This window comes from Lithobates pipiens, unplaced genomic scaffold (genome assembly GCF_037356315.1).
Source record: "Lithobates pipiens isolate NorthernLeopardFrog02 unplaced genomic scaffold, aLitPip1_a1.2 Scaffold_13, whole genome shotgun sequence".
NCBI lineage: Eukaryota > Metazoa > Chordata > Amphibia > Anura > Ranidae > Lithobates > Lithobates pipiens.
Genome location: NW_027507718.1, coordinates 443,019,618 through 443,045,168, shown reverse-complemented (window position 1 = coordinate 443,045,168; position 25,551 = coordinate 443,019,618). Strand labels below are relative to the sequence as shown.

General features: G+C 45.1%; 1 protein-coding gene across 4 annotated transcripts in view; it reads left to right on the top strand.

The window, feature by feature from the left end:
- Nucleotides 1-25,551, top strand: part of LOC143975373 (cytosolic beta-glucosidase-like) — a 182,262-nt gene that overhangs the window by 78,248 nt on the left and 78,463 nt on the right. For all 4 annotated transcript variants that reach the window (XM_077477710.1, XM_077477706.1, XM_077477707.1 and 1 more), the window contains exon 3: nucleotides 16,766-16,993. In XM_077477710.1, coding sequence (XP_077333836.1) covers nucleotides 16,766-16,993 — 228 coding nt within the window. The remainder of the gene's footprint in view (nucleotides 1-16,765; nucleotides 16,994-25,551) is intronic.

Genomic DNA, 25,551 nt, shown 5'->3' with positions numbered 1-25,551 from the left:
ATTCTTCTTTTGACTTGTTTACATCTGCGTTCTGGGGATCGATTTTCAGAGAGTGGTGCAGGCGCATCTTCTGAATGCAGGTGGTGCAGGCGCATCTTCTGAATGCAGGTGGTGCAGGCGCATCTTCTGAATGCCATTTTTTGTTTTATCTTGACAGCTGAAAAGGGTTTTTGAATGGGAATAATGCAAGGCTAGCGTTTGGCTTGTAGTTGCAGTGCAGCTCCATTTACTTGAATAGGTCAAGTTCAGCAGCGGTACTTCCTGCCAGATACGACAGGGGATATAATTTTTGCTGTATCACAAAGCTAAACATGTGCACAACCCCTTCCTGTGAAGGGGGGGGGGGCAGTTGGGGAGTGGCAAATGCGCAGCTCAGCTGCCTATTTCTACCAACCCAACTGAAAATGTAAACTAAAGCTGGACATACATGGATCACATGTCGGATAGTTTAGCAGGAATTGGGTGAATTTTGATCCATGTATGGCCGTTCTCGCATGAGAGTAGTTTGCCTAATGATTGACTCAGGACTGTTGGTCTATTTTCACTTTGCTTGCAAGTGTATTCCGGTAGTGTAGGAGTCCAGACAATAGCGCATCCACCTGGAATGTCTGGATGGGGAACCAGTGTTTTTTTGTTTTTTTATCAGTCGGCTTTTGAGTGTTAATACATTTTAATGGCCAGAATAAATCAACATCCTGGCCAATGAATTCCATTAAAGCTCAAAAGCTTAACGCGCCTAAACACGCTTGTTTTCTAAACAGATTTTCTCTTGCCAGGAGTTCGGGCATTCAGTGTAGAAAAGGAAATGTCCATTATGCATGGGGCCTAAATCCTAACAGATGGAAAACTTGCCCACAGTGCATCATAATACTGATTGCTTTGACTTTAAGCCCTGGTTTACATATATGCAAATTAAAACCTTATCCGATTCACATGACGTGAACCAAACCAGCTTTCTATGGAGCCGATATACATATGTGCGATTTTAAAAAGAGTCAGGTATGATTTTCAGTGCGGCTCAGGTGGGATTTCCAATGTCACACACTTTAAAAATGTGCATCTTTTAGAAATCACAGGGCCCCATGCAGCATGACAGTGCTGAAAGATTTATCTGTCCATTTCTCTGCAACCTCTGCTGCACAGATGACTGAATAGGAAGCGCTCTGAGGCTTCCTGCTCATTCACAAACTGAAGCATAGAAAACACAGTTTACTACGCTTTATTGATGAATGGATTCAGGAGTGATTGTTACTGGTTGCTGGAGATGGGCGAATGGTTCGGCCCGAGCATAAGTTCGGGTCGAACTTTCGTTGCGAACATCCGAACAAACGGGTAGTTCGACCATTTGCCCCCCCCCCGAACCGACCACAATACATTGCAGCGCTGAACAGTACATTGTAAGCCTTGAACTGCTGAAGCAGTGAAAGCTTCAGCTAATTAGAGCACAGAGCACTGTTAAAGTCATGATTGTGTTTTGCTGTTTGCAAATTGTGTCTCAGGCACATAAAATGTGGCAAAAACACCAGTCATTTGGGTACCACATGCTTAACAAGGCATTTAACGTCCAACCATTCAGCCTGTTGGCAAGAGCACCTAAAGGCCACACAAAAGGGGCACATATCTGTCCCTCCTCCTCCTCCTCCTCTTCCTCTTCCTCTTCTTCCTCCTCCTCCTCCTCCTTACCCATTTCAATCTGCCCCTGCTATACTGAGTCTTTACCTCTCAGCAGCTTCCACTGACAGGGATGATGGTATAGCACAGGGTGTCCCAGGTCCTAGCAGCACATCTGGCAGCAGCACACCACCAGCTGTAGACTGTAGCCAGCAAATTTCTCTGCCCCATCTGCTGCAGTGGAAAAAAAACAGTCCCTGCCACCCACATTCCCAGCGTCTAAATGCAAGCTTGTCAAAGCTGTTGGCTCTCCAACTTCTGCCTTTCAGCCTAGTGGATTCTGCCCCCTTCCATGAATTCACACAATGTGCTGTACCACAATGGCAGGTTCCCAGTTGCTACTACTTTTCACGTAAGGCCGTTCAATTTCTCTACCATCACATGGAAGGGAATATTCTGGCATCGTTGGGCAAGGCAGTCAGCCATAAAATCAAACCTACTGCTGATACGTGGTCCAGCAAGCATGGGCAGGGACAATATATTTTGTTCACAGCACACTGGGTAACGCTGCTTGCAACTCGAAAGGATGCAGGACAGGGCTCAGTGCTGCAGCTTGTTGTGCCCTCATGTCTCCATACAGCTGGTGGTGATGATGCCAGACCTGGGAGCTCTACCCCTCCTCCTCCGCCACCTCCATGTCCTCCTCTGCAGAATTGTCCTATGAACATCAGGTACCCACTAAGCTTTCAAATAGCTATTCCATGAGTCAGGCAAAAAGGTGCCATGCAGTACTTCAACTGGTGTGTTTAGGGGACAGGAACCACACTGGAGCAGAGATTCTTGCAGCTTTGCAGGGACAGGCCCAGGGCTGGTTCACACCACACCAGCTGGAGCCAGGAATGGTGGTGTGCGATCATGGCTCAAACCTCCTTTCCACCCTTAGACAGGGAAAGTTGGCACATCTGCCATGCCTGCCACATGTCCTCAATTTGTTGGTGCAGCGTTTCCTAAATATGTACCCAGGGTTACAAAGCTGGCCAGAAGAGTTTGTAGCCATTTCAGGCGGTCATACACAGTCGGTGCTCAGTTGACTGAAATTCAGCAGGAATTCCACCTGCCCCTAAACCGCCTGATTTGTGACATGTCCACCAGGTGGAACTTGACTTTGGCAATGCTGCAGTGGCTATACATGCAGCAGAGGGAGTCAACGAGTAACTGTGCGAGTACGGCACAACAACAGTCTCAGGCAGCCTCTGCTTTTTTTTTCCCCATGCCAATGGCTTATCCTTAAGGATGCATGCACTGTATTCTCACCATTTGAGGAGGCCACAAGGATGGTGAGCAGTGACAGTGCAAGCATCTGTGACACAATCCCTGTTGTGTTCCTGCTGGAGGAGACTCTGCGTGGCATTATGGACAGGGCACTAGAGGCAGAGCAGCAGGAGGAAGAGGAAGACTTCCTTTCCTCTCAAGGCCTACTTTATCCAGACACCATCATTCCTATGCCACAGAACACACAGGAGGAGAGAGGGGAGGAGTATGAGTAGGAGGATTCTGGTATTTTCATAGGCTTCGAAGAAGTGGAAGACCTGCGTCAATCTGTAAGTGATGGCTTTCCAACCCCAGGACCCTTGGAAGTAGTACGTAGCTGGGAGGAGGATGTTCCAAATGCTGTCATCCTGAGTTACCCTGAGGAGTCTGCTTCTCAAGCCTCAGCAAATGGGCAACCTCATGCTTCAAACCCTGCAAAAGGACCCAAGAATATGTGGCATAAAGAAGGATGATTACTGACTTACTGGGTCATGAGAATAGATCACTGGCCAGAATTTTCCCAGTATGCTATTGAGTTGTTGGGCTGCCCTGCATACAGCATGCTTTCAGAACAGGCATTCAGTGCTGCAGGAGGTTTTGTTACTGATCATAGAACGCATCTGTCCACAGACTCCGTGGACCATTTGACTTTAATCAAAATAAAACAGTCCTGGATTACCAGCTATGAAGCCTCTGATGCCCATGTCACTGATTAAGTCTTTTGGGGATATGAAATCTCTGCAGGGCTTTGAGGCTGCCTAGCTTTTAGGGTGTTTAATCATTTAATCTGGAAGAATGTTTTTGGTATAGGTTTCATGGGCACAATTTAACACCCAAAGACCAATTTTTCAGCACCTGTTTTACGGGTGCATATCATTGCATGTTTTTACAGTAAGGTCAATTCTTGCGTTCATCAAGATTACCTCTATAGGGTTACGATGGGAAGGTGTCACTGACACCCAAAGACCAATTTTTACGCACCCGTTACTTCTATACAAAGTCAAAGTGACACCAGAATGTATCCAAAAAATCTCTAATCTTGTTCCCTGTGCACTACATTGTGGCCTCATCATATACACTGGCTCCCCAGCTGTTGCTGAGCAAAATAAAGGCAGCTTGCAGGGAAAATGTAATTTTGTTTTGGCTCTATAAATGCAATTATTGTTGCAGCAGATTCTAGACATAGTACAGATCTGCCACTTTACAGGTAGACTAAGGGGACCCCACAGGCACTATATTGGAAGGAATTTTTCATTTTTATGCTTTCACTTTAAAAATCAAACAATCACTGCTCATTTAAAAATTACGTTTTTCACAAAGTTTTTTTTATTGCTACATGTCCCCCAGGGCAGGACCCGGACCCCCATAACCACTGTATGCCCAATTACTTGCATATAAGTCTTCAAAATAAACACTTTTGATTTTTGCTGTTCGGTTCCCATTGGCTTTAATGGGGTTTATTATTCGGGTCTGAACTTTTGTGGTGTTTGAAAGTTCTGGTGTGAACTGAACAGGGGTCTATTCGACCCATCCCTACTGGTCGCTCACTGTGTTCATTCAGGAAAGATAAGGGTCAGAAAATTACATATTTACCGGCCCTTTCCCCTGCTCTTCATCTTAAAACATCCATCCTGCCGGCGGGAGAGGAGAGGAGGTAAGCCAGCAGCGCTGTGGGGAAAGGGGCACACAGGGGCCCGAGCAGCAGACAGAAGAGGTGCATATGCTAGAACCAGCCCCCCTGTAGTGCATCCAGAGGGTGAAGGAAGAGGAGAAGTGGGCAGCACTTCAGGGGGAGGCAGAAGAGGATCAATGTCTGATTGGACCTGGGCCCAGTACAGGAGGGCTGGCTGTACTGCCTTATAAGAGGCCCTGGTGTCGTGCAGCAGAATAACACACTCAGTCCCAGTGCCATGAAAGAACTTGTATTGAAATATTGCAGATGCAATTCACAAATAACCTGGTGGGAAGGCAGCCCAACCGAGACGCTCACAGATCCATAACCTTGTAGAGAGCAGACTGTAGCCGACTGTCAAATCTAAAGAGTTTAGAAGAATGTGACCTGGCTATCATATGCCCAACATGCAGGTTTTCACAGGGATTGCAAACCCTATGCTTTCCCTCCTTATCAGGAAACTTTCTCTAATGCTAGTGCTGACTTTACCTAGCAGGATAGCTGTCCCTATTCTACCAACTCACAAATATGTGCAAAACATGAAAGCCAAGGCCTTAAATGGGCAATGCGTAACTCAGATGGCTGCCAGAGTCGCATGGGTCATCCAAATCCAAACATCCAAATGAATGCTTCCCTAGTGACCCAGGAAACCATAAAGGAACTAAGTTCCTTTTGACTTCCTCTTAAATTTACAGTTCTGCTCCAGTAAGCACCACCTACTGTAGAGAAAGTAGACTCCACCTGCCTACACGCGCAAGAGTTACATCATCAGTGGATACCCAATTGGCAAAGGGAGACAACACTGGACTCAGAAGTGGAGGACAAGATGACAGCAATGAAGGACTGAACAACGAATGGGGGCTGTAGTTTTATCAGCTCTGGAGGAGAGCTGACCATAGATGGTTCAGTTAGCCAAAATTGCTGTGGGTGGCCCTGCAAACACCACCTGGCTTGAGACAATTTGATTTAAAAATCAGCTAAGCTGGGCGAAAAATTTTCAACCAAAGAGTAACTACGTCCTATCAGATGAAGCCCCTGTTTGGGTATTCAAGCAGCTGTGAGCATCACAGCAGCCTGCGACATTGTATTCTGACAGTGGGGAGTCCACCACAGTCAGAATACACAGAACTACTTCTGTTAAGTGGGGGGACAGCCATAGATGGATCGAAATGTGGCTTGTCCCTGCTGAATGGGCCAAAATTTGCCAATAAGCCGCTTCATGAGAAGTCAATCAATAGATGAACTTCTCAATAATGGAAATGGCCATACAGGGATCAAAATTCGTCCAGTGCTTGCTGAACTGGCTGAATGCTGATCCACATATAACCAGCTGTAATGAGAAGTATACTATAGCAAAGGTTGCCTAAATGCGGCCATGCTACAGATCCACTTTAAACTTCTGTAAGGAAATGGCCCATGAGCAGTATAAAGCACATTGTAATATGTTGGCACTCCAAAAATGTATAACTTTCATAAATATTTGCTCCAGTTCTGCAGTGGCAATATTTTGTGCAAGTTCTCCTAAACTATTTGCATTACAGTAATTTAAAAGGAAAAAATTAAACTTCCTTTTTTCGTGACACCAATTTTAATGAAGGCCTGTTCACTGATAAGAAAAGCATTAGGCAGCCATTAATGGCAGCACTCAGGAAGTGGGAGCCTGAGGGAAAGACAAGTGCAATCACAGCATGAGTGAAAAAGATGACAAAAGTAGCGTATTTTATAGCACAAAGATGTGCTGCTAATGATGAAGGTCATTTAAAGCCTCTTAATGGGAATATCCCTTAGCAACACATTTCATGTCCAGAGCGCCGAATTCCAAAAATATCCCTTTCTAATCAAGAGAACACTATTGGTTGGTGTAATTCCACCACCCACTGAAAAATCAATGATAATAATAAAGAAAATAAAGACTGTGAATCTTTTTGACATTAAGATGGGGTTTGGATGTTCTCTTTCTTTTATCTACAATACAAAGAAACAATTGGGAAAGCTCATTAAAAGGGTTTTCCAGGATAAGTTAACTTGAAGCAAGTACAGAAAATACCCATGGTTCTTGTCAGGAATGCCATTTTCACAAAATACAACCAAAAATCATTTTGAAGTCTCCAGTGGAAAAAATAAAGTACATAAGATTCTTAACAATATAGAGCAGAGGTCTCCAAACTTCCTAAACAAAGGGCCAGTTTACCGTCCTTCAATATTTAGGGTGGCCGGACTGTGGTCAGAGTACAGTGCAGTGCCGTGTATAGTATTATCACTGATCACTACCAACCAATGCTATCTGGATTTTTTTTTTGTCCAAAAATAAGAAATTTGATTGTTTTTTTTTACATTTTTTTTATCGGATATGTTTTATAGCAGAAAGTTTAAAAACATTTTTTTTTTCTTTTTTTTTTTTTGTTTATATCGCAAAAAATTAAAAACTCAGTGGTAGTTAAATAGCACCAAAAGAAAGCTTTATTCGTGTGAATTTTTTTTCTATAAATTTAGTTTGGGTATAGCATTGCATGGCTGCGCAGTTAACAGTTAAAATATCGCAATGCCAAATGGCAAATAATGACCAGGTCATGAATAGAGTAAAATCTTTTGGAGCTCAGGTTTTTATAGAAACCATTTTCTCATATTGCACTTTAATGGAAAAAAACTAAAGCCCCAATGCATGCCCCCTCTAAAATCAACACTGTCCTTAAAGTGGTGTTCCGCCCAAAAAATATAATAAGCAGCTACACATAATGCAGCTCCTAGCTTTTAATAATAGGACACTTACCTGTCCTGGAGTCCAGCGATGTCAGCACCGCAGCTGATGTTTCCATCAGCTGTCGGGTGCTGCCACCGCCATTGTGGGTAAGGGTACCCGGCAGTGTAGTCTTACGGCTTCACGCTGCAAACCCTACTGCACATGTGTGGGGCCCCGCTCTCTCCTACCGGCCCGGAGACAGAGATAGGAGGAGGGAGCCCCACGGTGATGTCATGGGCCGCGGCCCGGACTACCGGGAGTGGGAACAGAATACCTGTCCCACCTCCCCCCTCGAAAGGTGCCAATTGTGGCACTGGAGGGGGAGAGGAGACAAATGAGAGGAAGTTCCACTTTTGAGTGGAACTCCACTTTAAGACCCTATAAGGGCAAAGGTGTCATTGCAGATCGCATCAGCATTACGTTGCCCTCAAAGGGCCAATTGTATCTGTAAGGCTAGATGTTCAGAGAATCCCACCCCCTTAAATCAGACATCAAGAGCCCCCCTCACCAATAGCAGTCAAGAGCTCCCTCCTTACATCACAGTGCATCCCCCTTACCTTGTACTGCTGTCGAGCTGAAGCTGGGAGCGGAGCTGGGAAGTAGAAAGTACAGGGTCTGGAGGAGGACCAGAGAAGGGCTGGAGTCAGCTGCCAGAGTCTGCTGCATACTGAGACCAGGGGAGGCAGAGATTAGGGGGTGCGGTGGCTGCACAGAGAGGCACAGGATCTGAATGAGGAGTTCTGTCCTCCTCCCTGCTATCCTCCTCCCTGCTGAGAAGGGGCAGACATGAGCCTCTCTATGGCTGCACGGAGAAGCGTAGGATCTGGTGGAGGGGTTCTGTTCTTCCCCTGCTGCCAACTGCTGAGACAAGGTGGGGCAAAGACAAAGGTGGTGCCCCAGATGCGGAAAGGGTGCAAGGGCCACGAGAAATGGCCTTGTGTTTGACACGTGTCCTAGGGTGTAACAATATGGTTACAAATGGCAAAAAATAAACTAGGTTCCTAATATTGTACAATGATTAACTCATAAGGTACAATGTATAAAAACCCCCATGGGTCCAATTGTCTTCATTTTCCATGTGCTTATTTATATATGGGATATAATCAACTCTTGATGGATCATGATGGATGGATCCTGAGCTTGACTTTGTTGTCAAATATTGTAAAAAAGTCCGTCCAAGTTCCCATCTGTGGCCTACACTTGTCATCAGCAAAGACCTTAGAAAGTATATAATGTATAGACCCAAGAGAAGAGATTAAACCTCTTGTAAACACATACAATATACATAGGTTGTGAGAGAATGATGAGTTAAAGGAGAACTCCCCCATGCTACTTCATATAAGCTTACAACAATACAGTTTGAATTTTTGAGTTCATTTCACTATATGTATAATGTGATTATTAAGGTGGAAGAAAAACTTAACTATAGCTATTCTTAAAAATGTTCCCTCCCCCTCCTCCTACCTATTCTGCCCAACCTGTATAAAATAGATCCGTGTACCTAATAGCACGTTATTCTGCATCTCCAACTCTCCAGTGCCTTGTATTTGACACATGTGCCCTAGACCAGTGTTTCTCAACTCCAGTCCTCAAGGCGCTCCCAACGGGTCATGTTTTCAGGCTTTCCATTTTTTTGCACAGGTGATTTGATCTGTTTCACTGCCTTAGTAATTACCACAGCTGTTTCATCTGAGGAAAATCCTGAAAACATGACCTGTTGGGTCGCCTTGAGGACTGGAGTTGAGGAACACTGCCCTAGACCTAAACAAGCAGTTTTGGAGCTCACATTCCATTGGGAAAATGCAGTAAAAGCGCATATGCATTTTGCACCTGTGAAAAATTGACACGTGACTTAAAAAAAAACACAAATATAACAGTGGGTGCATTTTTGCCGCGCTTTGACACATTTTAATTAGAAGGTGTGTTTTTGGTGCCTTTTTTATTTTTCTTTTTTTTTTTTTCACCATACCAAACATGCACCAAAAATGTAGCATGCAGGACTTTAACCTCTTCCAGCCAATGTGGCACATATATGTGGCCTTTTTGCGGGTGGACTTTAATGCCGAGAGGCCACATATATGTGGCCTTATTTAACTAGTTAAGGAACGGAAGGATTTGCCATCTTAATGACCAGGCCATTTTTTGCAATACAGCACTGCGTCACTTTAACTGACAATTGTGCAGTCATGCGACATTGTACCCAAACAAAATTTACCTCCTTCTTTTCCCCACAAATTTTGGATTTTGTAAAAGCATTTGACGCAATTCCCCATAAACGCTTACTGTACAAAATAAGGTCTGCAGACATGGACCATAGGGTGAGTACATGGATTGAAAACTGGCTACAAGGGCGAGTTCAGAGGGTGGTGATAAATGGGGATTACTGGGAATGGTCAGGGGTGGGTAGTGGGGTCCCCCAAGGTTCTGCGCTGGGACCAATCCCATTTAATTTGTTCATAAACGACCTGGAGGATGGGGTAAACAGTTCAATCTCTGTATTTGCAGACTATACTAAGCTAAGCAGGGCAATAGCTTCTCTGTAGGTTGTGGAAACCTTGCAAAAAGATCTGAACAAATTAATGGGGTGGGCAACTACATAACAAATGAGGTTCAATGTAGAAAAATGTAAAATAATGCATTTGGGTGGAAAAAATGTGAATGCAATCTATACACTGAGGGGGAGAACCTCTGGGGAAACTAGAATGGAAAGGGACCTGGGGGTCCTAGTAGATGATAGGCTCAGCAATGGCATGCAATGCCAAGCTGCTGCTAGCAAAGCAAACAGGGTATTGGCATGCATTAAAAATGGGATTAACTCCAGAGATAAAATTATAATTCTCCCTCTCTACAAGAGTCTGGTCCAGCTGCACCTGGAGTATGCTATCCAATTCTGGGCACCCATCTTCAGGAAGGATGTACTGGAAACTGAGCAAGTACAAAGAAGGGCAACTAAGCTAATAAAGTGTCTAGATAATATTCATTATGAGGAAAGGTTGCAAGCACTGAACTTATTCTCTCTGGAGAAGAGACGCTTGAGAGGGGATATGATTTCAATATACAAATACCATACTGGTGACCCCACAATAGGGATAAAACTTTTTCACAGAAGGGAGTTTAACAAGACTCGTGGCCACTCATTAAATTTAGAAGAAAAGAGGTTTAACCTTAAACTACGTAGAGAGTTCTTAACTGTAAGAGCGGCAAGGATGTGGAATTCCCTTCCACAGGCGGTGGTCTCAGCGGGGGGCATTGATAGTTTCAAGAAACTATTAGATAAACACCTGAATGATAGCAACATACAGGGATATACAATGTAATACTGACATATAATCACACACATAGGTTGGACTTTACTATGTAAATATAGCTTTCTTTTGGTGGTATTTGATCACCTCTGTGGTTTTTATTTTTTGTGCTATAAACAAACAAAGAGCGACAATTTAGAAAAAAAATAATATTTTTACTTTTTGCTATAATAAATATCCCAAAAAAAATAAAAAAAACAAATGTATTCATTAGTTTAGGCCAATATATATTATTCTACATATTTTTGTTAAAAAAAAAAATCACAATTGTTGTATATTAATTGGTTTGCGCAAAAGTTATCGTGTCTACAAACCATGGGATAGATTTGGGGACTTTTTTTTATTTTTATTGTTATTACTAGTAATTTGCGGCAGTCTGCAATTTTTAGCAGGCCTGCGACATTGCAGCAGACAAATCTGACCCCAGATTGCACTTTTTAGGGACCAGTGACATTATTACATTGATCAGTGCTATAAAAATGCACTGATCAATGTAAAAATTAGACTGGCAGGGAAGACATTAACACTAGGGGGCGATCGAGGGGTTAACTGTATTCCCTCATTCCGTTCTAACTGTAGGGGGGATGGGCTCACTGGGACATGACAGAGGTCACTGTTCCCAATCAGTGGGAATAGTAGATCTGTCATGTCTCCTGTCAGAACGGGGATCTGCTTGTTTACACTGGAAGATCCCCGTTCTGCCTCTGTACTAGGCAATCATGGGTTGTCGGTGGACATAGAGTCTGCCTGACCCACGGGCACACTCCCACAGGGTTCAGCGGCAAGAAGAGCGCACCGCCTTCAAGTGCGCCTGTGCAAGCCACCGTACAGCTACGGCGATTCGCGCAGGAGAGCCGACCTGCCACCGTATACAATTTTCTCTGATCCCAGCACAGTCACTGAAAGAGACCAGAAAGCTCCCAATGAATACTTATGACTGGGAGCTTTCTGATCATGTGACTGTTTACCAATCACAGTGGTCACATGACCCACATACCCATCTCCGCCTCCTGGCATTTGAAGCTGGCAACAGGAAGGGGTTAAAAAACACAACTGACCTGCAAATGAATGGTGTAAAGAGTTTCATAGGATTTAATGGTCGTGCATTTTTCTTTGTTTTTGGCAGGTAAAAAATGGAAGAAAAAAACTGATTACTGTAGTGTGAAAGAGGCCTTTTGAAGTGGAAGTAAAGTCAAAAGCTAACTAGCTCTCAACCTACTCTTCTAAGCCTAATCTAGCTAGCAAATATCTCTATATTTACCTGTTCTGCAACTGTTCCAGTCCGGTCTCCAGGTACAGATGCTCTGTGCAGAAGAAAGCCAACAACAGTTGTGAAATTGGGAAGCGATGTTACCCATAGACTTAGTATAGTGCTTCCGTTGCCGACTGCCTCTCCTGCACACTCCCACACACACAGAAGCTGCTGCTGACAGCTCAGCATGGGACCAGATTGGCTGCAGAACAGGTAAGTAGAGTTAGGCCAGCCAAAACATGGAGCAAATTTCTTTCCTGCAACCACGGACAGTGTTAATGCAGAAATCCCTCCTGCTGGGCCATTGTCTTCTCCGACAGTTCGAACAATGTATGGCCTGCCTAAGTTTAACGTTAGTTAGGTTTTGACTTTACTTCCACTTTAACATCAGTCTCTAATTAACGGTTGGTACATGTGTAGCGGCCATAACCCTTCCAGGGCGGCCTTGACTTATTGGGCTTACCAGTTACCTCCTCTTGGCCTGCTCTTCCACGTCTAGGGGTTCCCAGGGTTGATACCCAATGACTTGAACGCTGACACGGATAAAGTCCTTTTTAAAAGGTTTTATTTTGAAGTAGTAACATCCAATAACACAGTCTCTCATGGGAACAGAGGGCACGGGTGAATAACTCAGGCACCTTGAACTGCAAGTCTAAGAAAGTCACTAATTCCACCCACAGAGTAGCCACTCGCAGCTGGGTACTTCAAAGCTGAACAGATCTCTAGCCAGAGATCATGGCAGCCAGCACGTCGACTCAAATACTTGAAACAATCCTATGAACATGTACAAGTTGTAACTAAGGGTGAACAGGAACCTTTTTCCTCAGTACCTGGAACGTTCTCTGTCTCCTCAATGGTACTGGAAAAACATGAATTTGTCAATGTCCTTCCCAACTCAGTAACCAGGCACTTCCCAGGATGCCACGTGTCCGAAGAGTCCTCCCTCGGTCACTTCCATGAGCAGCGGCGCCTCTCCAAGCCGAGAGCACACCGGACACCTTGAATCCTCCCTCAGTTGCTGCGCCTCAGACCAGCAATTTCCGAGACTCGGGAACAGATGGATCCCTACCCCAGACCAGGCAGGTCTATTAGGGGCCTCTAACAGGAACATGTTGTGGGATGTTGAACACCCTGTGACCGGGACCCCTCACGGGGCTACCCCAGTCCTGGAACCAGAACATACCACACGGGCCTCACGAATTCCTCTCCTCTAAACACGTGACCCACGCATATTAAGTACCCCTTCCCAGACTCCCCAGTGGGACCCAGCACTCCCACTGATTGGTTCCGAGAAGGTTGATACTCAAAACGTCCAACCAGGCCTGGTTCTGGCCTGTCATGTGCACCTCACTGCTCACATGACCAGGCAGAACTTCCAACACAGCCCGGCCAGACTGATGTCAAGGCCAACCTACATAATTAACACTCAGGACCCCTACTGTTCTGAAGCAAAAACTAAATTTACATGCATATGACATTTTTTCCAAAATGTCATCCGCTACACATGTAACTACACTGAGCAATGGGGTACTGCTATGTGTTGTATTTAACACAAACTTAGAGATTTTTTTTTATGTATATTATCAGGAATCCATACTTTGTGAGAAGTTCTACATTATAATAATTTTTTCTATTTTGAAACTATATTGTTACACCTTAGGAGATCTATTACCTGTGGGGTCTTAGTGGGGTGGATAGTGTTGGTTTTATAGGGGGCATGTATTGGGGCCCTAGAGGTTTTTCATTAGTTGTGTTATGGGAAGATGCTTTCTGTAATGCCAGAACCTAATAACACACAGCTTCTCCGGAAGATCCAACTTTGGAGAGCACCTCCCTGATCGCTATTACAGTACTCCAGCTCCAGTGTGGTGGCCCTTTGTACTTGGGTGTGAATAACTCCATCTATTTACCTGTGTTACCCAGAGCTACCCTGGACTTCACTAAGAGTGATACTGTTTATGTGTCACAATCAGAGGTCAGTTTCTGAGGCCACTAGCTATAGCAGTCAAGAGGTTTCCATCAACCATCAGGATAAGAGCACAATCAGATCACTTGGATGGATGACGCAGACTTACCTGTGGTGTGGCATCTAAGCACCAGCTGGTATTCATCAGAGCTCCTAATGTTAGAGATGAGTTTTGCTGCCTTCTAGTGGCAGTTTATGGTCCTCTGGATCGCCCCACCAGGAGGTGAGCAATCCGAGGGGCCAGTAGTGGATGTAGCAGGCACGGATCAAGCAGAAGTGTAGTCAGTAACAAGCCAAAAGTTGATTCTTCCCTTCTTCCACTATTCCCAATCCATCTCCGTATAAAAGAAAAGATTTGGAGTCACTCTGCACATGTTCAGTTTGGTGTGTATTGCTTGCGAGTTATTTTTTTTTCTTGGGAGGGTGAATGCGATCGGCGCACAGGGCCAATCAGCACTGTCCAAACAGAGCACAAGGGGATCTGCAGGCTCATAGGACAGTCAGAGGAGAATGAAAACTCCTCCTACAAGCTTATACCAGACAATGATAGAAGTCACAAGACTGCTATATACTGCTGATGAGAAAAGGTATTTAGCAGTTTATATTTACTAAAAAATGCAGAGCAAGAGAGAGCGCACACCAGGCCTAGTGCATTAACGTTTATTAAATCCAATAAATAAAGGAGGCCACGCCTCCGAAACATGTAGTCGTTACGGAAACATTCACAGCCGAGGAGATAGCACACATGTCGAGTGATCCTCCCCCTGGCCACGAGTGACGTCATCCACAGCCAGCTGGTCCGTGCGTGTGAGACGCAGAGAGAGGGCAGTGTATTCACAACAAGCAGGCAAATTGAATGACTGGACATCCCTGCTGCAAGCCATTATAGGGAGCAGGAGGATCGGGAGATGAGGCAGCCGTGGAGGCTCTTGTTTTCAATGCTATAATAATATCAGCAACATGTGAGTGTGATACTTGGCTTTTTATTTATTTATTGGATTTAATAAACGTTAATGCACTAGGGCTGGTGTGCGCTCTCTCTTGCTCTGCATTTTATAGATTTGTCTGCCACCCAGTGGATTTCAGAAAGAGCAGCAACGCCTGGAGTGGATTGAATCCTTTTTTAGATGTACTCTAGTGGAACTGTATAGGTGGGGACAGCGCCGTTCTTGATTTGGATATACAATTTTATATTTACTAAAATAATTGCATTTCTGTGTATCGTGTAAGACCAGATATAGTGAATTCAGGGTCCTGGGTTTAGTAACACTTTAAGACCCCTTTCACACTGGGGTGTTTTTTAGGCGTTTTTCAGGCGCTATAGCGTTAAAAAAAAGCGCCTGTAAAGCACTTGAAAGAAGCCTCATCTGCAATCCCAATGTGAAAGCCCAAGTGCTTTAAGAGCCCTTTCACACTGCCAGCACCCGAAAAACTCTCGTAAAGCCCTACTTAAACTAGCAGCGCTTTACCAGCGTTGAGCGCTAGTGGGGCGCTTTTAACTCCTGCTAGTGGTCAAATAAAGGGTTGAAAGCGCCCACAAAGCTCTGCTGCTAAAAGCGCTTTGCAGACGCTTTTCAGGTGCTTTGCAGGCTCTTCCCATTGATTTCAATGGGAAGGGGCGCTTTAGGAGTGGTGTATTCACCGCTCCAAAAGCGCTGCAAAGAAGCTGCTTGCAGGACTTTTTTTGATGCCTTGCCAACGCAGAGCCTCAGTGTGAAAGCACTCTGGCTTTCACATTGAGATTGTTGTTGAGGCTTCTTTCAGGCGCTTTACAGGCACTTATTTTAACGCTAAAGCACCTGAAAAACGCTATAGTGTGAAAGGGGTCTCAGTGTGAAAGCACTCAGGCTTTCACATTGGGATTGCAGATGAGGCTTCCTTTCACACCAAGGGCGTTTTGCAGGCGCTATAGTGTTAGAAATAGTGCTGCAATCCACCCTCAAACTGCTGCACCATTCACTTCAGTGTGAAAGCCCGAGGGCTTTCACACTGGAGCGGTGCACTGGCAGGACGTCAGAAAAAGTCCTGCCAGCAGCTTCTTTGGAGTGGTGAAGGAGCGGTGTGTTTACCACTCCAACACCTCTGCTCCCCATTGAAAACGCCACTATTGAGGCATATTGCGGAAGGTTTAACCCTTTCTCGGCCACTATCGGGGGGTAAAAGCACCCCGTTAGTGGCTGAAATGCACTTCAAATCTGACGGTAAAACCCTGCAAAAAATACCGGCGTTTTATCGCCGACGCTATAGGCGCGCAGTGTGAAAGCCCTCTTACATGTGCTTTTTTTAATGCTAAAGCGCCTGAAAAACACCCCAGTGTGAAAGGGGTCTAAATGTTTTGTAAAGTAGCAATTCTCAGCTAGATTCTCCATTGTTACAGAGTCGTATACAAACTGTGCCGTGCAGCCATATGTTACTCTGATGTACAGTGACATTGCTGTAAAGAGTCCATGTTTGTGCAGCCTTCATATTCTATTTTGTATCATTCTGCATTGTAAGCATGTTTTGCTGTTCTGTACCTGTTTTGCATTATTGATTCTAATTGTGCATTTGTTTTGTAACCTGAAAGTTACAATTACTCCTTACCTGACCATTCAGCCAATTATATAATCTTCCTAAAGGAGGGTCCCGATAAGGTTCCATGCCAGAAACCCCATTGCAAATAAATTGCTCAAGTTGGTTAACCACAATAGTTTCTTATAAAACCTCAGAGAGTAAATGCAGGATGATGGGTCTCAGGTTCAAATTATGAGCATTGCCAAGAATTTATAATTGGTACCTAGGGGAACCAAGACATTTTATTTAGACACATTAACGAAAGAGTCCCCTCTGTGCGTCACATTGACATCGATGGTGGATTGCTTTAGAGCCGGCATTCTTGTAAAACGTTTTCTTGTTTGCCTTTCTTCAGGAGGATGGGATGCAGATGGGAAAGGCCCCAATGTCTGGGATACATTCACCCATCAGGGAGGAGATCGCGTTCATAAGAACCAGACTGGAGATGTTGCTTGTGGCAGCTACACTCTGTGGGAGGAAGATTTGAAATGCATCAAACAGCTTGGATTGACTCATTACCGCTTCTCTTTTTCCTGGTCACGTCTGTTACCTGATGGGACGACAGGTTTTATCAACCAGAAAGGTAATTGTTTCTTACGGATACAAGGTTGAAGCTTTAATCAAGGTTATTGCTATTGTCTGGCATAATTAATTCCGGGTGTTCACAAGCATCAATCTATGTAGTGGTACATTGGGAAGATCAAATAAAGACTGCCAACTATATTTGCTGTCTATTAATACCATGTTCTAATTACTATAATATGTGATATATTGACTTTGTGCAGCCTCATCGCTGTTATTCCACCATTTAAATTATATTGTTTGCCAGAGAATATCTGTATATGTAAACAATAAGTGGGAGCTTCAGCTATATAAATCAACATTTCCTGCAATTAGGGCAATGCTTCTGGGTAAAGCAACTGATCAGATTCTGCCTTTGTAATTTTTCCATCATATGGTAGCAAATTAGCTCAACTCAGGACATATTTTACTAATTAGATTTTGTAGGTCCTCTGTTATAGCTCAGCAGTGTGACTGGCTCTCCTTATGAGTGACTACATTCCAATATACAATGATAAACCAGCATGTTTTTACATTATTTCTGGATTTTTTTGTTATGGCATTAAATATAGAGATTTTTAAATTGGCCACTAGAGGGAGCTCTATATTTCATTTTAGCACTGCAGCTTTCTAACAGAAAGGTACCATTGTTAGGCGCTCCTCCTCAATAAGCTAGTTGTCAGGCTTTCATGCTGGCACACTTATTCCAATAGTTTAAATCTATGACCTGGAATAAGCAAGCAGACATGAGCATTTCTTAGATTTTCCATAACCACTTGCTTACTGGGCACTTAAACCCCCCTCAGTCCCAGACCAATTTTCAGCTTTCAGCGCTGATGCACTTTGAGTGACAATTACGCGGTCATACAACACTGTACCCAAATGAAATTTTTATCATTTTTTTCCCACAAATAGAGCTTTCTTTTGGTGGTATTTAGTTACAGCTCGGAGTTTTATTTTTTGCTAAACAAACAAAAAAAGATGCAAAAAAAAAAAAAAATCATGTTTTAATAGTTTGTTATAAAATTTTGCAAACGGGTCATTTTTCTCCTTCATTGAAGTGCGCTGATTAGGCGGCACTGATAGGCTGCATTGGTGGGCACTGATGGGCTGCATTGGTGGGCACTGATGGGCTGCATTGGTGGGCACTGATAGGCTGCACTGGTGGGCACTGATAGGCATAGTTAAGGCGGCACTAATAGGCACAGATAAGGCAGCACCGATGGGCACAGATAAGGCGGCACTGATGGGCAAAGATGGGCACAGATAAGATGGCACGGATGGGTGGCACGGATAAGTGGCACGGATGGGTGGCACGGATGGGCACTGATAGGTACCACAGATAGATGGGACTGATGGGCACTGATAGGTGGCACTGATAGGTGGCTCTGATAGGTGGCACTGCTGGGCACTGATGGGCGGCACTGCTGGGCACTGATGGGCGGCACTGCTGGGCACTGATGGGCGGCACTGGGGTGCAGCACCTTTGAGGCAGATTTTGGGTGGCACTGTGGGTGGCACTGCTGGGTGGCACTGTGGGTGGCACTGTGGGCACTGCTGGGTGGCACTGTGGGCACTGCTGGGTGGCACTGTGGGCACTATGGGCACTGCTGGGTGGCACTGACAGGGAGGCACTTACTTTATTTCAGGATGGCACTGCGGGTGGCAGGTGGGCACTGGCAGGGGGCAGGTGTCCGCTTGAATTGCTGGCCGTGATCGGGACTGATGTCCCGAACACGGCCGCCGGCGATCGGCTTTTTTTTTTTCTCCTCGCGCTGTCAGCGCGAGGAGGAATACTAGCCGATTACCGGCTCCGTTTTATCACATGATCAGCTGTCATTGGCTGACAGCTGATCACGTGATAAGGGGTCGAGATCGACCCCTTACACGGATCGGTGATCAGGCGAGTCTCACGGACTCGCCGATCACAGAGCGCGCCGCGCGCGCCCCTCAGGGGGCGCGCAGGCCGCTCGTAACCGGAACGACGTCAATAGACGTAGTCCCGGCAATCTAGGTCCGCGCTAATGCCGTCATTCGGCAATAGCGCGGATCCCAAGTGTTTAACCATTTATTAGCTTTTCCTTACTGGACACTTTTACCCCCTTCCTTTCCTGGCCAATTTTCAGCTTTCAGTGCTGTTGCACTTTGAATGACAATTGAGCGGTAATGCAACACTGTACCCAAATTAAATGTTTATTCATTCTTTTTAGACAGATAGATCTTTCTTTTGGTTGTATTTAATCACCACTGAGTTTTTTATTTGTTTCTGAACAAATGAAAAGCCCAGAAAAGTTTGAAAAAAATATTTAGATTCTGTTATTCTTCTTCACTGATGTGCACTGATGAGCCTGCATTGATGTGCACTGATGAGGTAGCACTGATGGGCACTGATAAGGCTGCACTGATAGGTATTGATGAGGCAGGACTTATGGGCACTGGTAAGTGCTAACAAACTCAGCCCAGCATCGGCAGCAACTGTGGAGTTTCAGGGAGCTGAGGCAGTCGGCTCATCTCTCCAGCCACAGATTACAGAATGTATGGACTTAATGGACTGTTCATCAGAGGATGTTATAGATTACACATCACCTACTCATGTACTTGCAGCAGGACAGAGTACTGCAGACACCTGCTCCACACCCATGGCAGTTTCGGAGGCTCAAGGTGAGAAGATGATGGTTCCTCTTTCCCAGTGGATTTCAGAGATGCAGGGAGGAGAAGCAGACATTTTCCCTCCGCAACAAGGGTTCGTGCACCTGGGAGACAATACCAGTGAAAGGGAGTTCCAACAGCAGACGGCGCCCCAGAATGATGACACCAACCCAGCTGAAGAGCTGGCAACCGGGCAGAGTGCTACCAACCTCTGCCCTGCACTGGTAATGGCTGCAGAGTTCCAGGGAGCTGGGGCGGTCAGCCTCACTCCACAACAGTCATCTGGAGTGGATGATGTGGGGTCCTCAGCTGAAGTGCTAAAAGGGCAAAATGCTACTGGCCCCTACACACAACTGCAGCTTGAGCTGATATCGTGGATGGAACTTGTATACCCCAGGGATGCTGGGTGGTCGGCCCAGATCCCCAACAGCTTGACGGAGTGATCCCAGTCACCCTGTCTTCTCTCCAGCGGCTGAAAATACTCCAGGGAGAAGTACCAGTCCAGGCCTCTCCCCATCGGTGGATATCATCTCTGAGAGAGGCGGAGGTTGGCTGGGTGAGGAATACTCTGTTTGGAACAATTTGTTTGGGCTACTGTGTGGATACCAGCATCAGAGGACTGGAACCACTGACTAACTTCGGAGTCAACCCGTCTGGGGTCTCCTCCTGTGTTAGTCTCCTGCCGAAAGGGGAGAAATGTGACAGACCTAGCCGGGACCAAGGCTTTTGGAGGGGACTGAATACGAGCCTCTTGCCCACCGATTATGGGCCCTGGCATTTGGGAGAACGGTGCTCTTTGTGAGCTGTGTGCCTGGGGACCCCTGAGGTGGTGTTACTTGGATTCAGGTCCGTGTCCCCCCCCCCCCCAAAACACACAGACTCTGGATATGGATTTGCCATATTAGCAACAGTGACTGAATCATACTGTTGGGACACAAACTGTTAGATGCTAATGTCATCAACTCCAGCCACCTGTTTGTTGTGTAAATGAGTCTAGTCTGGCTTGTAAGAGTGTTCCACACATTGTTGTTTGTGCTAATTAATCCTGTGTTGATGTTTATGGTAATGTATATTGAATAGTCAGTCAGTGAGCTAGGAGACGTAAAGTCTTACCCTGAAAAGTCTTCTCTCAGACAACTAGCCTGGGTCAATGATTAGATGATTAGCTCATGCTAATGCTAATTAGGTTAGGTTTTAGTCATCCTGCTGTATATATTTGTGGGAGATCTCAAATAAAAGGCTATTCCTGAAGTACTCCAAGACTGGTGTTGTCTAGTTCTTGGGGGTTCCTATAGCCAGATCTATTGGACTCGTGTTCCAGGACTTAGGAAGCGGTATACTGACAGAAGCACTCAAGCAGGGTGTGGGGGATAGGATCCGTCACACGGACCTTCACAGCTCATGCATCGCTGACGTCAGCGGCTGCATGCAAAGTGAATATCTCCTAAACCGTACAGGCTTACCTGTAGGTAAAAAAAAAGGGCTATACAATCACTTTAATATGAGCCTTATACAGTCTCTTCGCCAATCTGGCCACCCACCATGAAGAGCGTGCCACTATGTCTGACCAGACTATGAGTGTATGTCAGGTAATGAAGTCCGAAGTCTGAGAAAATCAAACTTCACATCCCTGATCAGCTCCCTCATTGAGTGGAAGCCCAAATCCTCAAGATATGGATGAGCGAGTTTGGGGTGGAGGAACTTGACTGGCCTGCAGACTCCTGACATCAACCCGATAGAACAGCTTTGGTTTGAACTGGAGCGGAGACTACAAGCCAGGTCTTCTCGTCTACCATCAGTGCCTGACCTCACAAATGCGCTTCTGAAAGAACGGTTAAACATTACCAAAGACACACACCTAAACCTAGTGGACAGCCTTCCCAGAAGAGTTAAAGCTGTTATAGCGGCAAAGGGTGGGCCAACTCAATATTGAACCCTACGGACTAAGACTGGGATGCCATTAAAGTTCATGTGCGTAAAGGCAGGTGTCACAATACTTTTGGTAATTCAGTGTATGGTGTAATATAGTGTACAGATTTTTACATATATGAGAAATGTGTCAGAATTTAGCCAGTAGGCAAGTGGTTAAATCAGACAAATCATGAATGTATTGCAATTTAAACTATGGGAAAAATAAAAAAAATGATGCAGTCCGTCACCAGCATTAACACAGCAGTCTGTTCTGAGACCCCCGTCACACAATTCTATTACCTGTTGATGCTGCCAGTAAAGCTGGCCATACACTAGTAGATTTTCGAATGAACGTTCAAATATTCGTAAAAAAATTCTCAGTACATTTAATGATATGGTAAATACTTTGAACATTAAATGGACTTTCCTAAACAAAAACTACATACAATGAATTTCCAGAAAAGGTTTCCAATCTGCTTCTTTTTTGTGTCACTGTGTTCAAAAAGAACTTTAATTTGGCTCCGCTAATGATTAGAAAACAAAATGAATGTTCTTAAAACAAAACAAATCAAATGGGATTCTGCTACTAGTGTATGTGTCAGGGCTGTAGGCGAAGGCCATGAATTCAGAAGATACAGTCAATCCACTTGTTGGTAATATTTTTTCCAGATTGGATGAGCAGGATCACTGCATGGATTAGTTTCCCATAGCATTACAATTGCTCCTGAGTTGCACGGCTCACCTGGAATCTCCCACTATGGCTGATCCGGTACAACCTGTGTTGCAGGCCGTCCCTACTGCTGCTCCAGTCTCTATGCAGACACCCACCTTAAGTATTACCTCTGTAAGAGGTATGTCTGGTTCCTCTCTGCTTCCAAGTGCCTCATGTCCATCAAACAGAGTACGAGAACTGTTGCTGATTACGCCATTGAATTCTGTACTCTGGCAGCAGAGGTTGCTTGGAATAATGAGGCCCTCGTGGCCAGTGGCGGCTGGTGAAGTTTTAGGATGGGGGGGCGCAAGACCACGCCCCCCTCAGATTTGGCACCTCCTACTTCTCACAAGCCACACCCCTTATCGAATCAACATCATATACCAGGCTGCACATTATACACAGGGCTCTACTAAAGCAGATGAATCATGCCTATCTTGTGTATAACCACATCAGGCACCTTTTCTGCAACCTGTAAATCGCACATATTTGCATCCTGTAAATCGCACATATCTGCATTCTGTAAATCGCATACTGTAAATCGCACATATCTGCATTCTGTAAATCACATATCTGCATTCTGTAAATCACACATCTGCATTCTGTAAATCAAACATCTGCATTCTGTAAATCGCACATATCTGCATTCTGTAAATAGCACATATCTACAACCTGTAAATAGCACATATCTACAACCTGTAAATCACACATATCTGCATTCTGCAACATGTAAATTGCCCATATCTGCATTCTGCAACATGTAAATCTCACATATCTGCATTCTGTAAATCACACATCTGCATTCTGTAAATTGCACATATCTACAACATGCAAATAGCACATATCTACAACATGCAAATCGCACATATCTGCATTCTGTAAATCACATTCTGTAAATCGCACATATCTGCATTCTGTAAATCACACATCTGCATTCTGTAAATCGCACATATCTACAACATGCAAATCGCACATATCTACAACCTGTAAATCGCACATATCTACAACATGAAAATCGCACATATCTACAACCTGTAAAGCCCACATATCTGCATTCTGTAAATCACATTCTGTAAATCGCACATATCTACAACATGCAAATCGCACATATCTACAACATGCAAATCGCACATATCTACAACCTGTAAATTGCACATATCTACAACCTATAAATAGCACATATCTACAACCTGTAAATCAAGTTTGGGGAGGGCAGGTATGGAGGTTAATGCTGCCGACCACCGATAATAACCCTTTTTTCTTAAAAATCTTGTTTGGGGGGGGGTATGCTGCCAAACACCGATAATAAGTTATTATCGGTGGTCCGCAGCATACCGCCCCAAACAAGATTTAAAAAAAAGGGTTCTTATCGGTGGTTGGCAGCATTAACCCCCATACCTGCCCCCCCAAACAAGATTTAAAAAAAGGGCTAATATCGGTGGTCGGCAGCATTAACCCCCCACCCCGCCCCCACTAAACAAGATTTAAAAAATAAGGGTTATTATCGGTGGTCGGCAGCATACCCCCCCCCAGACCAGATTTAAAAAAAAAGGTTATTATTAATAACCCTTTTTTTAAAGCTTCTTGGGGGGGGGGGGTATGCTGCCGGTCACTGATAACACTTTTTCTTTAAATCTTGTTTAGCAGGGGGTGGGGGGGGGGGGGTTGGGGTATGCTGCCGAGTGCAACCACCATAAGTTACATCGATGTGGAGGGGGTACTGGCGGTTGGTCGGAATAAATTATCAAGATTCTGTAAGCTGCCATGCTGCAGCCCCTTACCTGATCCTCTCAGGTGGGCAGAAGAGAGAAGTGCCGTGCCAACATTACTTCCTTGAGTGACGTCGGAAGCACCACCCACCGCTCACTCAAGTGCAAGTCTATGCACTTGCTTGGCCAGTCGTTCGCGTCGGAAGCTGTGGCGCGATCGGCTGCGCCACAGAGCGCTCTTTTTTGGGCAAATGAAGCGCCTCTTCTGCAATCTTGTGATTGCATAGATGTGCCGCTTCCTATATTGCACTGCACCCGGCGCCAGTGCACATAGGGAGGGAGATTTAAAAAAAGTCTGAGATATACCCACTGAGCTGACTGGAGAAGTTCCAGACTCAGAGAAAGACTCTCTTTTAAGGAGCGCTTGTCAAAGCCTCCTGTACATTTGTCTCCAAGCTTTGCAGGCCCACCCTTACCTCCCTCAAATCCCATGCCTCCTGGTACCGAGTTGGCCAGGGAAGGTGAACCCATGCCCTTGGGCTTTATGCGTCTCTCTGCGGATGAGAGAGCCCTTAGAAGGAGGGAGAGATTGTGCCTTTTTTGTGACAAGGCAGCTTACTTTTTGAAGTCTTGTGCTACCCGTCCAGGGAATGGAGGAACCTTGAGGTCCTGTCATGGACAGACCTTAGGTGGTGTTGTTTCTTCTACAGTTATACAACAGGATAAGCCCCTGCTTCCAGTTGCCCTTTCTTGGGCTGAGTCATCTGTCGAAATACAGGCTCTAATCGACTCTGGGGCTGCAGGCCTGTTCATTGATGCTGCCTTTGTATCAATTCTGTTGCAACTGCGTGGCACTCCACTTGCCATTGAGGCTCTTGATGGGAGATCTCTACAGCCTGCCCATGTGACTCATGAGACTGCTCCGTTGTCCATGGCCGTAGGGGCTCTTTATCATGAGATAATTAAATTCCAAGTTATTTCCTCGCCTAAATTTCTGCTGGTTATTGGTTATCCTTGGTTACAGAGGCAAAACCCCTCTTTCGATTGGCTCTGTGCTGAGGTTCTCTCCTGGTCGCCACAATGCAGTAAGAAATGCTTTCAGAAGGTGGCTAAGGTCCTGTTCACCTCATCACTCTCCTCCCTGCCGGAGGAGTACCGTGATTTTAGCCATGTCTTTGAAAAAGGTCAAGCCAGTAGTTTGCCTGCACACCGGTCGTATGATTGCGCAATTGACCTTCAGCCTGTTGCCATACCCCCTTGTGGCCGGGTTTGCCCTTTGTCAGTCTCGGAGGATAGGGTCATGGAGGAGTATGTTGCAGACGCATATTCTCAAGGTTTCATCCACAAATCCTTGTCTCCTGCCAGTGCTGGTTCCTTCTTTGTGAAGAAGAAGGGTGGTGAACTGAGACCTTGTATTGATTATAGGTGTCTCAATCGTTTCACGACACCCCTTTAACTTCAATGGCAGCTTGAAGTCTTTTGTGGTATTTGTGGATGAGACTCGTTATCTTCTCAGATGGTAAAGCTGCCCATTCCTCCCCAGAGTGGCTCAATGATATTGAGATCAGGAGACTGAAATAGCCACTCCAGAACCTTCAC